Consider the following 15,663-nt stretch of genomic DNA (forward strand, 5'->3'; position numbering starts at 1 on the left):
GACACTCTAAATAGAGGTGTATTTGAAATACTGAAATAAGCGATATATTTTTGGATCAGGCTGATTTAGATGCTACATATTTTTAAAAAAAATGATAATTGCAAAGTCGTATCCATCTTCTTGCAAATTTAAATTTGTTTTTGTTAAAATGTATCTACGGTTGATAATGTCCTAAAACAAATTTCACATCTATGCTGTACAGTATTTAAATTTCATGAGCTTGAATCAAATCAAATAGTTTCCAATAGGTTTTTAACATACCCTTTCTCACCTCGCCCTCTTTCTCTTCCACACCCTGTCTCAAAGAGAAAGTAAGTTGATGCTGCATTGATACTGCAGTTCCTGGTCTGAAAATCATGGCTGCAGTATGGGTTTCAGCCAAACAGTACCCATTTACACTGCCTGGCTAGAATTCCAATTCTGCTGCCTGGAAGAGAGTTTGTCTCCCAGCAGTTAAAATTGAAACACTCCAAACGTGTAGACAAGAACATGTGTACTCTTAACCATTTAAACTGAAACCCGGTATGTTTAAAACATGTCTAAGAGACCCCAGGAGAACTTTTTAAACCCAGATGAAGACTCGCCCTCCTGGGAGTCTCACACTGCTTCTTCTGCCTGACTCTGAATTAATACTACAGCTTTAATACTACAGCTTTAATTTTGCTGCAAAGCCAAAACTGCTTCATGACGTATAAACGCACCATTAAAGTTCACTGCAGTTTTATTATTTGCAAACAACCTCATGTGCTTTTATTTATCCACATTAGTTACAGTATTTTGTTAGTCATCATTTCCTTCACCAGATTTATTTTTATATATTTTAATCACTTAGTTTTTTCTTTAATGAGGTAAAAGGGTTAACATCATACATGGTGATGTATATGACTATTTCAATATAATCATGTCATTTATGTGTGCGATCTATCATTTCTGTCGTCCATTATAAGCCCTATGTTTATTGTAAAGATGTTCATAAGTACCATACTGTGCAAGGTCATTTAACTGCTGCTAACCTGTCACATTATGGAAAGTCGAGCAAAAAATGATAATTGTAAAGTCGTATCCATCTTCTTGCAACACTGATTTATAATCCATCCTTTTTCCTGTAAACTTAATCAAAATAATTATTTCATTGTGAATCTGTTCCTGATCAATTAGAATAGATGTTTCAAATCCTAGTTCTTAATTGGCATTGGTCTTTATTCAGTTTGGTGAAAATTGTTGAAATCCAATTCAGCTGGTCGACCTTTATCATAGTGGTGCTTTTGAGTAGGGAAGTAAAGCCACGATTAGCACATATTAACATAGTAAATGAAGGTCTTCCAGTTCTCCAAATAGGATTGGTGGAGACCAGAGCAATCCTCTTTCCAGATGGTGTAAATTTATGAAACTTTTATCATTTATAGGGGTACCACAGGCCAAGTCATTATATAGCTACACAAGGTAAGAATCTTGCATTAAATAATGGATGTAACTCAAGTGCATTTGAGGTTCCAAAATTAGTTGCATTATGTGAGATCTCTCAACATAATTAAAGCTGTTTCTGTGACCTGCATTGTAGTCCTAAGTTATATTGTACAAACTATCATAAATCCATTTCTCTTGACATTCTAAACTTAAACTGTGACCAGGAGGAATAGTGCCCTGAATAAAGTACAAACATATAAAGTGACATAAGTCCAGTGCATCCATAATCTATCGTGCTTTTATTTTTTGCACAATACAGGGACAACAGCTTGCATTTATATTGCAACTTTAACATTAAAAAATGACCTATGAAATTTCAGAGAGGTATAGGAAAAAAAGGGTACCAAGCCAAAAAAGGAAAGACTAGGAGGGCTGACCAAAGGCTTGGTCAATGGGGTGGGTTGTAAGGAGAGTCAGAGAAGGAAAGGGAGACGGAGAGGCAGAGGGGTTTTGGGACAGAATTTCAGAGTGTGGGGCCAGTGGTAGGGTGAAGAAAGGAGGGATATAAAGGAGGTGGGACCAGAGGAACAGAGTTAGGAAGGCTATAACCACCTGAAGAGGTTGGAGATTGAGAGGGACATGGCCTCAAAGAGCTTTAAATGCAAATATGAGGAATTTTAAATTAGAAACGTTGGGGGCTTGGGAGCTAATGTAGGGAAGCGAGGACAGGAATGATGAGTGAAAGGAAATTGGTCCAGCATAAGATGTGGGCAGCAGAGTTTTGAATCAGCTGAAGTTTACAGAGGATGCACAATGGGAGGCTTGCCAGATTTAGAATAGTTGACTTTGAAGGTGACAAAGGAATGGATGAGGTTTTCAGCAGCAGATGGACTGAAGTAGGAGTGGTGGAAGGTGATGTAATGGAGGTGGAAGCAGGTTATCTTTTGGATGAAGAGGATCCGGGGTTGGAGCTCATCTCGGGGTCCAATAAGACACTGAGGTTGTGAATAGTTTGGTTCAGCCTGACTCAGTGACTGGGGTGGAGGATGGCGTCAATTGTAAGGGTACAGGGTTTACAGCAAGAGCCAAAGACATTGGCTTTGATCTTCCAAGTATTTAGCTGGAGCTGTTTGTGAATTGTACTTCATTCAGCATGTTTTGATTACTAATGAGGTTCACATTTGCTGCATTTGGAAGGGAGATTCAAAGTGCAGCTTATTTGTAGAGTTAAAGTGTTAGTGATGGTTGTGTTTGCTTGAAAAGATTATCTTAATACTAGAAAGTCTTTATATAAATATAGTCTTGCTTTTTAGTGTGTTCATCGCTCTTGAAAGTGTCATACATGAAATGCTAGTGTCAAAATTGCATCTGATAGTCATAGAACAGCAACAAATCACAATTGAACATTTAGGGAATTTGCTAACGAATAAGTAGAATTTTTTATAAGGTCTCAAAACCAGTTGCTTCTAGCAAGTCCTTGATAACCTGGCCTCTCCTCAATAATTGGAGCCAGAGATTTATAAGCATTTGCCGATCTACTGATAAATTTACCTCAATAACAAATAATTAGCCTCTAATTGACCTCGGTATGTATATTTTTACTAAGATTAGACTTTGTGGCCATATTAAATATAACTTCAGCAGCAGAATAATGTGTTGTGCATAATATGGTATAACACTTCTGTTATAACAGAGCATGTTGTTATAACAGACGAACTGAGTACTATTTGAAATACACTGAAAAACTTTGCATTAGTACTGTCAAATAATTTTTATACTCTTGAATGGGGAATGTGGAAAAGGAAAATTTAAGATTAATGGGAAATCTGATACAAAAGGGCTGGTTGGCACAGTGGTTTAGCACACTACCCTATTGTTCTGGGAGCTAGTTTTGAATAGCTTTTAGGTTTGTAATAAAATTGATGATAAGCTGCCAGAAATTAAGGAGAGCAACTTTCAAAGTTGAGATATAAAATTGGGACAGAGGTAGCAGTCCATTCTATAATACAATGTCTGCATTTTGCTCTGTCACCGGAGCATTAATTTTTTAACTGCATCGAAGAACTTGATACTTTGTATGAATATAAAAGGAAATTACTCAATCAAAAGTGATGACCTTTACACATGCCATGCTAGGCAATGTTTAAACAGGATTTCCTTTCATAGGGCAATAAAGTGGCAGATGGAGTATAATGTGGGGAAATGTGAGATTATTCACTTTGGTAGGAAGAATAGAAAAACTGAATTTTTTTTTAGATGGTGGGAAACTATTAAATGTTGGTGTTCAGAGAGACTTCGGTGTCCTTGTACAGGAAACACAGAGTTAGCATGCAGGTACAGCGAGCAATTAAGAAGGCAAATGAGATGTTGGCCTTTATTGCAAGGGGGTTGGAGTACAAGAGTAAGAAAGTCTTACTACAATTGTACAGGGTGTTGGTGAGACTACACCTGGAGTACTGTGCACAGTTTTGGTCTCCTTATCTGAGGAAGGTTATACTTGCTTTCGAGGCAGTGCAACGAAGGTTCACTAGATTGATTCCTGGGATGAGAGGGTTGTCCTATGATGAGAGATTGAGTTGATTGGGCCTGTACTATCTGGAGTTTAGAGGAACGAGAGGTGATCTCATTGAAACATATAAGATTCTATGGGGGATTGACCGGGTCGATGCTGAGAGATTGTTTTCCCTGGCTGGAGAGTCTAGAACTAGGGGGCATAGTCTCAGGATAAGACTGAGATAAGGAGGAATTTCTTCACTCAGAGGGTTGTGAATTTTTGGAATTCTCTACCCCAGAGGGCTGTAGATGCTGAGTCGTTGAGTATATTCAAGGCCAAGATAGATAGATTGTTGGACTCTGGGGAAATCAAGGGATAAGGAAATCAGGCATGAAAGTGGAGTTGAGGTCAAAGATCAGCCATGATCTTATTGAATGCTGGAGCAGGCTCGAGGGGCCGTATGACCTACTCCTGCTCCTAATTCTTATGTTCATATGTAACAGCTTTAAGTACTTTGTGCACATCACGCAGCAGCAAACTTTTCAGGTCCGATGTTCTTGAATTCTGATGAGATGCTCTACTGCTCCTTTCCTTGTCACTGAGTGGTGTCAAGCATGCATTCTCAAACTGAAAAATTTGCCCAAGTTGCTTTATCAGTTCTGAATACTATCTAGTAAGATGGTATCCCAAAACAGACTTTTGGTTGGCCTTACTGTCAACTTTCTCAAGTTTTTTATGGAATGATAACAGTTTGCTGTAACTGATTTGATTTGATTTGACTTGACTAGACTAGATAGGGTGTGCCTATTGACTAGACTAAATATTGAGCTGTCCAGCTTTAGGTTTGTGTGAACTATCAACTGAATAAATGCACATTTTCTAACAAAAACGAAACCTATTACTGTATGCCAAAAATATTCTTCATGTCTCTCCAGGAGAGGCTAGAGGAAGACCTCTGAATTCTAAAATGGAAAGGTAGCAGAATTTTCTATGCATTGCTTCCATAAGAACATAAGAAATAGGAGCTGGAGTAAGCCATTGGCCCTTCGAGCCTGCTCCACCAGTCAGCAAAATCATGGCTGATCTTCTACCTCAACTCCACCTTCCCGCACTATCCCCATATCCCTTAATTCCCTTCGTTCCCAAAAATTTATCGACCTCTGTCTTCAATATACTCAACGATTGAGCATCCACAGCTCTCTTCCAAAGTAGAAATCTACATGTAAAGAATAGGCAAACGGAGCATATGTACAATCCTTTTTTAAAAAAACTATTGAATTTGGCTTAAAATTTATATTTTCTTAATTTTTGCCTTGTTTGTTTTGAGCTTGTCCCTTTTATAAAAAAATAATAATAAATAAATAAATAAAAGTATTGAAGCATTTTTTAATCTTTGCTGATTTGAAAATTACCATTGCATCAAAGTGAACCCTTCTCTACTAACGTTTTCAGTTACTATTTTTGTCAATCTATGTCTATGACTCTACGATTTGGTGCATATCAATATTCGATAGATACTACAGATTGGCAAAAATAGTACAATGCAAGATTGACAATGCAAGTACAAAAGAGAACTGTATCCAGTCAAGTCAGTTACAATCAACTACAGCAGTTTGTTACCAAACTTTAAAAGTTTATTAGTAAGGCAAACAATAAGTCTGTTTTGGGATCCTACCAGATAGTATTAGAAATTAATAAAGCAACATGGGCAAAGCACTTTAAAGCTAATTTTATAGTATATAATCTATTGTGTTCCTTTTGAAATCCTGCTTATATTGGCTTCCAATGAATGTTAAAAATAGACAGAAACATTAATGGAAATTGCATACTTTATCAGAAATTAGTTGAATTAAGTTTCAGCATTCAAAATGCTTCAAGGATTTATTAACGGATGCAAGGCTGCACATTGTTTCTCAGAATATGGCCCAGAAATTCTGTTCGCTGCTATTTGGAAAAATCTCTGCCTGGACCGGAGGGCTCCCGGGAGGCGTAGAATTCCGTTGCTGTGCCTCTTCAAACTGCCACACGTATCCCAAGGGCGCAGGTAGTTCACAGCATCCCTGGGATCACGTGGGCCATGGGGAGCCAATCAGCGGGGAATCTCCATTCATAGATTTGACAGGAAGACCTGTCAAATCTATGAATAGCGATCAGCCCCAAAATATAAGTAAAACTTCAAAAAAAAAAATTTTAATCACATTTTTAAAATGACTATATAAATTACATAAATTAACTATTTTAAACAAAAATTTAAATTTTTGAAAGAAGTAATTAAAGCTTTTAACAGGGCTAAAAATAAACTTACCTTTCTTTAAAGTATTTTAAAATGATAAATCAGTGTACTTTCTTCAACTCTTAGCCTGGTAAAAGCAAGCCTTGTGCCTGCTTTTCTAAGCGCAGCTGTTTCCAACTTACCTGGACTGAAGCAACTGTGGGAAAAAAACGGAAGTTGCAGCCGTACATGCTGCCTATCCGGTGCAGGCGTTTGACCTGTCAAGTCCTTTCTTCACAGAACGGAAGTTCCGGTTTCCAGTGCATGCCTAAAACCGGCACTTCCGTTGGCCCTACGGGTGAGTACACAACGCGTACACACCCATAGGGAACAGAATTTCTAGGCCTATATCGGGGCTTTGAAAGAACTTGCATTGTATTTGGGGTGGAAGGAAAAAAGAGGGGAAAACTTTAATTCTAGAACGTTGTTACTAGGATTTCAGCGTGTGTGTGAAATTTTCATACAGTCACACTGCGTAGGTATTTTTTCAGTAAAGTGTTAAGTTATATATGCAACATTATTATAGTATGAATACCATCCCACAGCAGAATTACACATTTTGACCCCTCAAACTTAGGTTGTGTCTTAAGAGAACACTTTGAGCTGAATAACATGGAGGTGAAGTACTGATGGTGGTAGTGGTGGAACATTTTGAAATAATACATTGATTATCATAAGATGTGTATTAGCATAACATTAAAGCATATTAACTTAAATTACTTTTTTAGTGTATTGGTACCAATATGCTATATATTAATTCTAGAAGTTCTGCATTCCAGGGCAATGGATAGGGAAACTATTGTCTGTTTAAACAAAAATAGAAAATGCTGGTCACAGCAAGTCAATCAGCTTCTGAAAAAGGAAAGACAGGTTGTTGTTTCAGGTGTCAGAACTGGAAAGTAACTGAGCACATTAAGACTGAAAAAAACACAAAGCAAGTTTAGGAAGACAACATCAGGTAGAAGTCATAAGTCAGGAATGCTGACTACATTTGATGATTTTTGTACATCCTCCACCAGTCATAATTGCTTTTCAAAAAGCAATTTGTGGGCCATTCATCCCATTAATTACCTCTTTGATAAAAGTCAGCACGAATGACTATTGATTTTTGTCTGTTGTTCCCCTTCGTTGTTCAGTCCTTTTAAGGACTTATTTATCATCTAGTTTCCAGTTCTGACAAAGGGCTAACTTGTCTTTTCTCTTTCCAGATGCTGGCAGACCTGCTGTATATTTCTAGCATTTTCCGTTTTCATTTATGATTTCCAACATTTGTGTTTTTTTTCTTTTTTATCTGTTTCTCCATTCTCTGAGTGCACGCTCCTGGAATGATGCTTCACCCACCGGATGCGCTTCCATGATATCTTGCTATGTGCTCCTGGTGGATGAAACTCTGCATCAGAAGTGCGCATTCAGAAAATTGCCCCCAAATATATTTTGATGAAAATGAAGCAGAATTTTAATGTTATGATAATCTGTGCATAAATAATTTCTGTGACCATATATATTCACCATTACTGAAAATAAATATTATGGTTCCTCGATCTTCTAGGGCCAGTGCATGAAACTGTGTATGATTTCTGGAGAATGGCTTGGCAAGAGCAATCAGTTTGTATCGTCATGGTCACAAATCTGGTGGAAGTTGGAAGAGTAAGTCTGGTTTTAATAGAAAAATAAATGCATTGGAATAAGTTTCAAAGTTTGAAGAAATATCCAATTGTAATCAGAATTTTATGAATAATCAGAATATACCTATTTTTGTTGAGATGTAAAATCTAAAAAAATTTATCTGTGACACTTCATTTTTAGATTTCTTTGTACCTCGGTTTTGTTCCACTTTAAAAATGATATTTTACTGCCACTTTGGGTGACTTTATATCATGTAATATCCTCTGACTAAGAGGTTAGGCAAGTGTCTTAATTTGTACCTGGGCTTCTATCCCACTCTCAAGCTCTCTTTCCTTGGAAGCTTTGCAAGATAGCTTATGTTTTTCTCCATATCGAAAGGGCCTGTTTGAAAACAGGATTTCACTTGAAGGAGGTAGTTTCAGGGAAGAACATGTTAAATATGGTTTATTCCATTCTGTAATGCAGTATATTTGTGAACTAAAATGATATGACACAAGGCTATTGAACACTTTTAAATTATAATTTTAGGATGCATTTACACTACATCTGTTTAGCATCTTTGTGAAGTGATTTTAGCTTCACACTGGCACAAAACTTGCAGTGTAAATCCAAAGTGAAATGAAGTGGAGTGAGATTTCCTGTAGAAAATAGTCTTGCGGCCTAGGTTTGACATCATATGGAGTCTACGTCCAATGCAGTGTCAAACCTGAAAGTGCTCAAGGATCCCATTGGACTGCCTGGGCATTTTTTAAACCTACCTGAACTGAATTTGAATGTTAAGAAAGCAGGGATTCTCCCTTCCTCACGATCTAACCATTTCAATTTCCAACTGTTGGGAGAGAATTCTGAGAGTTGTGTATTCAAACACACAAAGAGCTTTCCTGAGCAAGACTGTTAGAGCTCCAGCAAAGCTGGTGCGAAGCAATGTGATCGTGTTATTGCCTGACTGAAAGGTAAACTTTAGCTACCAGTCTGAGACCAGGACCTGTAGTGTAAATGCAGCTTTATAGTTCTCCTGAATCATTTGAACGTTCTTTTAAAATTTTAGGTGAAATGCTACAAATATTGGCCAGACGATACTGAAGTTTATGCAGACTTTAAAGTTACATTCATGGAAGAAGAACCACTTGCAGAATATGTAGTTCGAACATTTACGTTAGAAAGGGTAAGCTGATTATCATCCTTAACTTTCTTCATGTCTTTTCTCTAGTATTTTTAGAATATTTCTCTAATGTAATGATATCTAGGAAAAATGGAATTCTGGCAGGCTGATACTTCAAATTGTGTTTTACCTTCATTATCTGAACCACACAAACAGGAAATATCTGCAACTAAAATATTTGGTATTTTTTGTTGGACCGAAAAATGAATTGATAAGCAGTTGATGGTGGCAAATTAAATTTCATGCTAATACTTGCAATTGTACAATATATTAAGCTCTGATCTGTAGCCTCTGTATAGCCTGCACCAAATATGTGTGCAAGTTAGCAGTGTGTCTTAGGCACCAATTGGCTTTTATATTCCTGTGATAACTTAATTGAAGGCTGCTAAATATGCATTATGCACAGGTTATTTTATCTCCAAAAATGAATAAGCTAATATCCATTTAAGATATTTGAAGCAAAAAAGCATGGTGATGACATTATTTGTGCACATTTAGTCATTTTATTTTAATTACTGAGAAAAGATGGTTAAGAGCCATACTACAGCACACCACGGTTGAGAATGAAATAAATTAGCTAAATTAGGAAGTAATTACAGGAAACTTTGTGCTATCCGGAGGTGAGCTATCCGGCAATCTGGAGCCACCGGCAAAAATCAGCAGCCGTTTTTTATTCTTTTTGTTTGTTTTTTTTGCTTTGTTTGAACATTCAAGCTGTGCAAGGTCTGTAGCTATAGCAACAGCTTCAGCTGCAGAGCTTTAGGGCCACACCCGAGTGTTTAGAAGCTGTTGCTAAGCAACAGTGTTTGTTGTCAAATACGGAGATAAGAATCTTCGTTTCTCTCAACATTAACTCTGGAGAGTACGGCAGTTTTGAGGCAACGGCAGCAGCTCGGACCCGTGGGTGCCGGATAGCACAAAGTTTCCTGTATTAGGTATGGATTTTCAAAGCCTGAAGAATGCAGGAGGATAGAAAGACTGGGGAGGTCAGGGGTTCCATAGGTTTCAAGTCCTGGGAACGAATGTCTTGATTTCAACAGTGGGCATGCAGGGCGGAGGAAGCACCTGTAGGACTGCATATTTGGAACTCTAGCAACATGTGAGGAAGATTCATAGGAGCACTGACCATAGTACTGCTGATAAAACAGACAAGGAAGGTTACAGTTTTTAAAAAAGAGGCAGGAGTCTAGAATTGAGAGTGGGTATAACCTGTGAGATGATGAGCATTCCTTGTTACCTGTCTAAAAGTACAAGAGAAGTGCCAGAAGAGGCTCTCCACACATGGGTGCAGTATTCAAATCTTTAAAACCCAGGTCCATTTTATGGAGTTGATTTGTTAAGGGGAAAAGTAGTATGTTTGGCACAGAAGAGGAAATTGATCTTAGAGAATGCTTCAGCAATAGAATTGTGGAAGTCCACTCGTGGTCATTGAACCCAGTGAGGCCAAGAATGTGGATAGACAAAGAAGGATGAGGGTTGGAACCATCATAAGTAAGAGATGGCAGCTGTTGGTTGGACTTTCAAGAGACTTGGGGGAAATTGTGTCTTTGAAGAATTGAAAGAAATAAGATTTTCATTGCCTTATTGAAGGAAATGAAGGTGATGTAGTGATTCAGCTATTAAACTGTGTGAGGATTGGACGATGTGAGCACTCTGGACATATGATCAGAAGGAAGTAGCTGAATATAGGATGGGATGCTGAATGGAAGAGGTAATGTATATGAAGACAAAGCAGAGTGGAAGAGTATGCGGAGCTATGTGGGGATCAGGCAGGAAAGTGGAGTTGAGGTCGAAGATGAGCTAATATTGAGTGGAGCAGCAAGTTCGAAGGGCCGTATGGCCTACTCCTGCTCCTAATTCTTATGTTCTTATCATGAATATAGCTCTGGTGAGAGGCCATAATATGTTTAGAAGTTTATACAATCATGAAATGTCAATTTGGCAAGGAATACATTGCATAGCCCCTTGCAAGTTAATTCAGCACCTGAACTATTTTGAAAATATTTGTTTTTTTCCTTCTCAGAGAGGTTTTGATGAAATTCGTGAAGTTAAACAGTTTCATTTCACTGGCTGGCCTGACCATGGTGTTCCTTATCATGCAACTGGTTTGCTGGCGTTTATCCGTCGTGTGAAAATCTCAAATCCCCCAGGAGCAGGACCAGTAGTTGTACATTGCAGGTTAGCTGTACTTAGTGTATATATTACTATGATATAGTTAAACTTCTAAGTAATACAAAATTGAATTTGTGTGTGTCTGTGACTGATTGTGACAGACTGTAACAGTGACATCGACCTCATTGGGTTACAAGTAAAGCTACATTCCAAGTAACCATATTACTTCTTTAGTGAACCTCATAACTTAGAATTTTTAGGAATAGGCAGTTTGGCCCAGCTGTCATGTCCTTTTAAGATGCATCTCAACCCCACCTTCTCTCCACATCGCTCAATCCTGTCTCGTTCCAATATGGGTGCTGATTGCCCCTCAAGCCCATTTATACTGTTGCTTCAATTACCTTCTCTGGTAAATTATTCTGCAATTCTATTACACTTTGCATAAAAAAGTTCCATATGAATTCCCCCCTTATTCCTAACATCCTAATGTTTAACATCTATCCGCACATATTTGAATTCTTCAACATAGGGAACAATTTGCCTGGATCAACTTTGTCAATCCCTTTTACAAACTTGAACTTTGTGGAGTATACATGGAGTCTTGAAAACAGCTCTTTTCTATTGATGCAGCATGTTGGAGATTATAATCTGCATTATATTGACTTTTTTTAAAAACTGAATTGTGTCTTTTATCTAAATTTTGATGTTAACCTGATTTTTTTTTCAATCTGTTAATGCTGCCAATAATATTTATTTGTAAACTGAACTTTAGCATAACTGATGCTGAGAAATGTAGAGGAAAAGAGGGACCTTGGAGTGCATGTCCACAGATCCCTGAAGATAGCAGGATAGATAGCTGAGGTGATAAAGAAGGCATATTGGATACTTTCCTTTATTAGCCGAGGCATAGAATATAAGAGCAGAGAGTTTTTGCTAGAACTGTATAAAAAACTAGTTAGGCCACAGCTAGAGTACTGCGTACAGTTCTGGTCATCACATTACAAGAAAGATGTGATTGCACTAGAGAGGGTACAAAGGAGATCTATGAGGATCTTGCCAGGACTGGAGAATTTTAGCTATGAGGAAAGATTGGATAGGCTGGGGTTGTTTTCTTTGCAACAGGAGGCTGAGGGCAGACTTAATTGGGGTGTATAAAATTATCAGGGGCCTAGATAGGAGTGGGTAGGAAGCACCTATTTCCCTTAGCAGAGACGTCAGTAACCGGGGGCATAGATTTAAAGTAATTGGTAGAAGGATTAGAGGGGAGTTCAGGAGATCTTTTTTCACCCAGAGGGTAGTGGGGGTCTGGAACTCTCTGCCTGAAAGGGTGGTAGAGGCAGAGACCCTCATCACATTTAAAAAGTACTTGGATATGCACTTGAAGTGCCGTAACCTGCAAGGCTACGGACCAAGAGCTGGAAAGTGGGATTAGGCTGGGGAGCTCTTTTTCGACCGGCGCAGACATGGTGGGCCAAATGGCCGCCTCCTGTGCTGTAAATTTCTATGATAGGCAACAGTTAGGTTATGTTAAATGTCAGTCTACCAATAACTGTGTGTGTATTTGACTAAGGAGAAATTTTCATTTCTTTTTCTATGTTTTCAGTGCTGGGGCAGGAAGGACTGGCTGCTACATAGTTATAGATATTATGTTAGACATGGCAGAGCGAGAAGGAGTTGTTGATATCTATAACTGCGTTAAAGCATTACGATCAAGGCGTATCAATATGGTCCAGACAGAGGTAAGATTCAAATCAGTACGATCAAATATACACACAACTTCTATTCTTATGCATTAGGTGCAGAACTGTATGCCAATGATGACAGTATCATTATTCTTTCAGGCATTAGAAACATCTTGCTTCGGAAAGAGAAAAACAGTTGGAAAGTTGAGTCAGCTGGAGCAATAGTCTGTTTCTCCCCCCACCCCCCCCCCTGTTAATACTGTTTGGTTTGGGATTTACCCTTAAAATACCAGGTTATGGCTTGGATTTTTTCCCAAACTTTTATTCAATCCCAACTGAAAGGCAGTTTCCATAACCAGACCAATCTTTAATGAATTGAAATCTGCATCCTAATGTATACTGTTGGAAGGATTGTGTGCTAGGGGACGGATCTGTACTACATGGCTATGATCTATTGTACTCAAGACCATTTGGAACGCCCATGACATTCTGATTACTATGAAAGGCAGTAAGTACTGCACTGTTTGACTATACACAGAAGCAGAAAGACACAGTGAGATATTAAAAATGCAATAGTAGACTCGCACAATATGTGAACTTGCTCAAAACAAGAAAATGAACAGTCCAAAGTCCTTGATCTTTTCAGTAGCCTCTGACTGAGTCTCAAATTGATGTTATGTGGGAAATGATTGCTCCTGGAGCTCCCATTACCCTCCTTACATGATTGAGGCAGTGCAACGAAGGGTACTAAAGACCATGGAACAGTTTCCTTCCTTTGATGTAAAGGCAAGCCACTATTTGCTGTTGGTAGCTATTGGCCATTGAAATTACATCTTGTCTGGCCCTCGCATAAATTTAATGCTTTTAAACGACATTTAAACCTAACTCCCCTCTGAGCAAAACACCCTTGGTGGTTCAGCTATTTAAGATATAATGGCCCAGAAATTCAAGCATGGCCAGGTACATGCCCTGTGCCTGAATGGTGAGGCCATTGACGCCCCCGATTTTGGGCCTCAGGCCTCATTATAATAGTGCCAACGAGGCACAACAGCCCATCAGCAAAGAAGTGTACACAATCAGGTAAGTGAGGCTGGGGGCACATAGGGTCGAGAATCGAGGGGGCCTGGGATTGTGAGGGCCAAGGGGGTCAGGAGCAGCGGCAAGCTTTCGAGGGTTGGAAGGAGCACTATTACTCCTCCGAGCTCCACATTCAGGTAAATGTGGAAAAACTTTACTTGTATGTTGCAGGTGATTCCAAGTTCTGGTTTCCCTGAGTGAAGCTGCCTCAGGGCAAACCAGTCTTGAAGTGGAGGCCTCAAACAGGCGTTAAGTCCCTTATTTGCATATGCAAAGATTCTAATGCCTGCTTCAGGTGTGGGTAAAGGATGCATATTTTTTTCCGTTCCCTTTTGTCCGGAAATGTACACGCACTTCCTGCCCGCCATATTGGTGGTTTAATAGGCCAGTTAGTGCCTGACAAATGGGCACTCTGTGGCTAAATTTATAGGCCAATGAATTTGTCTATAAACTCACAGATTAACACTAGCAAGCAATTGAAACCACACCTTTAACTGATGAGCAGTAGGTGTAATTAGCATATCAAATATGTATGGTCCCTCAAAGGACCAACTGTATAATTAGCATTTGGGCTGTGGGCTCCACTTTGACCCTTTGTCAAGGGAAGTTAACTTCCATCTTTGCTCTTGTTACAAAATTATATTTAGAATACTAGGCCAATGGTAAATATAGTGAGTGTGTGTGTGTGTTTTGCTGTTTCATCAGATTGCAGTCCTTAGACCTCTGGCAGGCTCAGGGAGATGATGGTCTCTTAGCTCTCGCACTGTTACGCTGAAACAACTTCTATTACAACAATAAAATCTCATGCACAGCTTTACTAATAATATTAAACCTAAACTACAGAAATAAATAGCTTCAATTTTTTTTAAATGAACACTTTGATTCTGCTTGTTATCAACCTTTGTCTCTTCCTTTTCTCTCCAATTTTATACTTATTTTAACTTAATTTTTCCATTATTACTTAATTGATCCTTTCCATACCTTATTTCTCGGGAGGGGAGTGAGGGAAACTTAACTTCAAATTCTTTTGTAATCACATCCCTTCCACCTCGGCTTATGACATCCAATGTGGAGGTAAGCGTATTGGCTAAAAGCTGCCTGCAAAGCTTTTTTTTTATGTCAGCTGAAAGCCAGAATCATGAAGAACAATAGTACAGTAGTGGGTTGAGGTTTAATGCTAGAAAATGTTATTTGTTTTAGCCTTAATTCATTGACATTTCTGGTTTCCCTATGTATCTTAACTAGCAAATTTAGTTGGATCTTTCCAAAACGTAGATGACTAATTTACTCTTATTTTAAAACTTGCGTTTCCTGTAGTTGAATGGCTAAAACCTACTTGGTGTAAGCAACTTAGTATCTGAGGAGTCTTCTGTATACTGGAGACAAATTGTTTAAGTTTCTCTTTCCAGTAAACTACATCCCAAGGTGGATGTTACTGTTTTGAATACAATTAACTGGTTTAATAACTGCGAAGTGAGAAGTTGGTACTGACTAGATGTGTTTTTTTTTAAGGAACAATACATTTTCATTCATGATGCCATTCTAGAGGCTTGTCTATGTGGGGACACGTCAATACCAACATGTGAGGTCAAGCCAACGTATTATGAAATGATAAGAGTTGATTCACAGAGTAACTCCTCACAACTTAAAGATGAATTTCAAGTAAGTAGGCTTCAGCTACAAGATCTAGAATTCTACACATTCCAGTTCAGCAATTGCCATTATTTCAAAGCAATTGTGCATTCACATTCTTAAGGCAGGATGGTAATCTTCAGTAAATCTATGGTAACAAATTTAGTTCAGTCAAATTGGACTTTGGAAAAACCTCATA

At 38.4% G+C, this 15,663-nt stretch overlaps 1 protein-coding gene across 8 annotated transcripts in view; it reads left to right on the plus strand.

Moving 5' to 3' along the window:
- The window catches only part of ptprk (protein tyrosine phosphatase receptor type K), a 702,201-nt gene that overhangs the window by 663,368 nt on the left and 23,170 nt on the right, over window positions 1-15,663 (plus strand). For all 8 annotated transcript variants that reach the window (XM_085997159.1, XM_085997160.1, XM_085997163.1 and 5 more), the window contains 6 exons: window positions 1,407-1,443; window positions 7,723-7,820; window positions 8,848-8,964; window positions 10,985-11,139; window positions 12,677-12,812; window positions 15,345-15,494. In XM_085997159.1, coding sequence (XP_085853285.1) covers window positions 1,407-1,443; window positions 7,723-7,820; window positions 8,848-8,964; window positions 10,985-11,139; window positions 12,677-12,812; window positions 15,345-15,494 — 693 coding nt within the window. The remainder of the gene's footprint in view (window positions 1-1,406; window positions 1,444-7,722; window positions 7,821-8,847; window positions 8,965-10,984; window positions 11,140-12,676; window positions 12,813-15,344; window positions 15,495-15,663) is intronic.

This window comes from Somniosus microcephalus, chromosome 9, assembly GCF_052327205.1.
Source record: "Somniosus microcephalus isolate GS21.2 chromosome 9, FLI_Smic_1.0, whole genome shotgun sequence".
Classification (NCBI taxonomy): domain Eukaryota; kingdom Metazoa; phylum Chordata; class Chondrichthyes; order Squaliformes; family Somniosidae; genus Somniosus; species Somniosus microcephalus.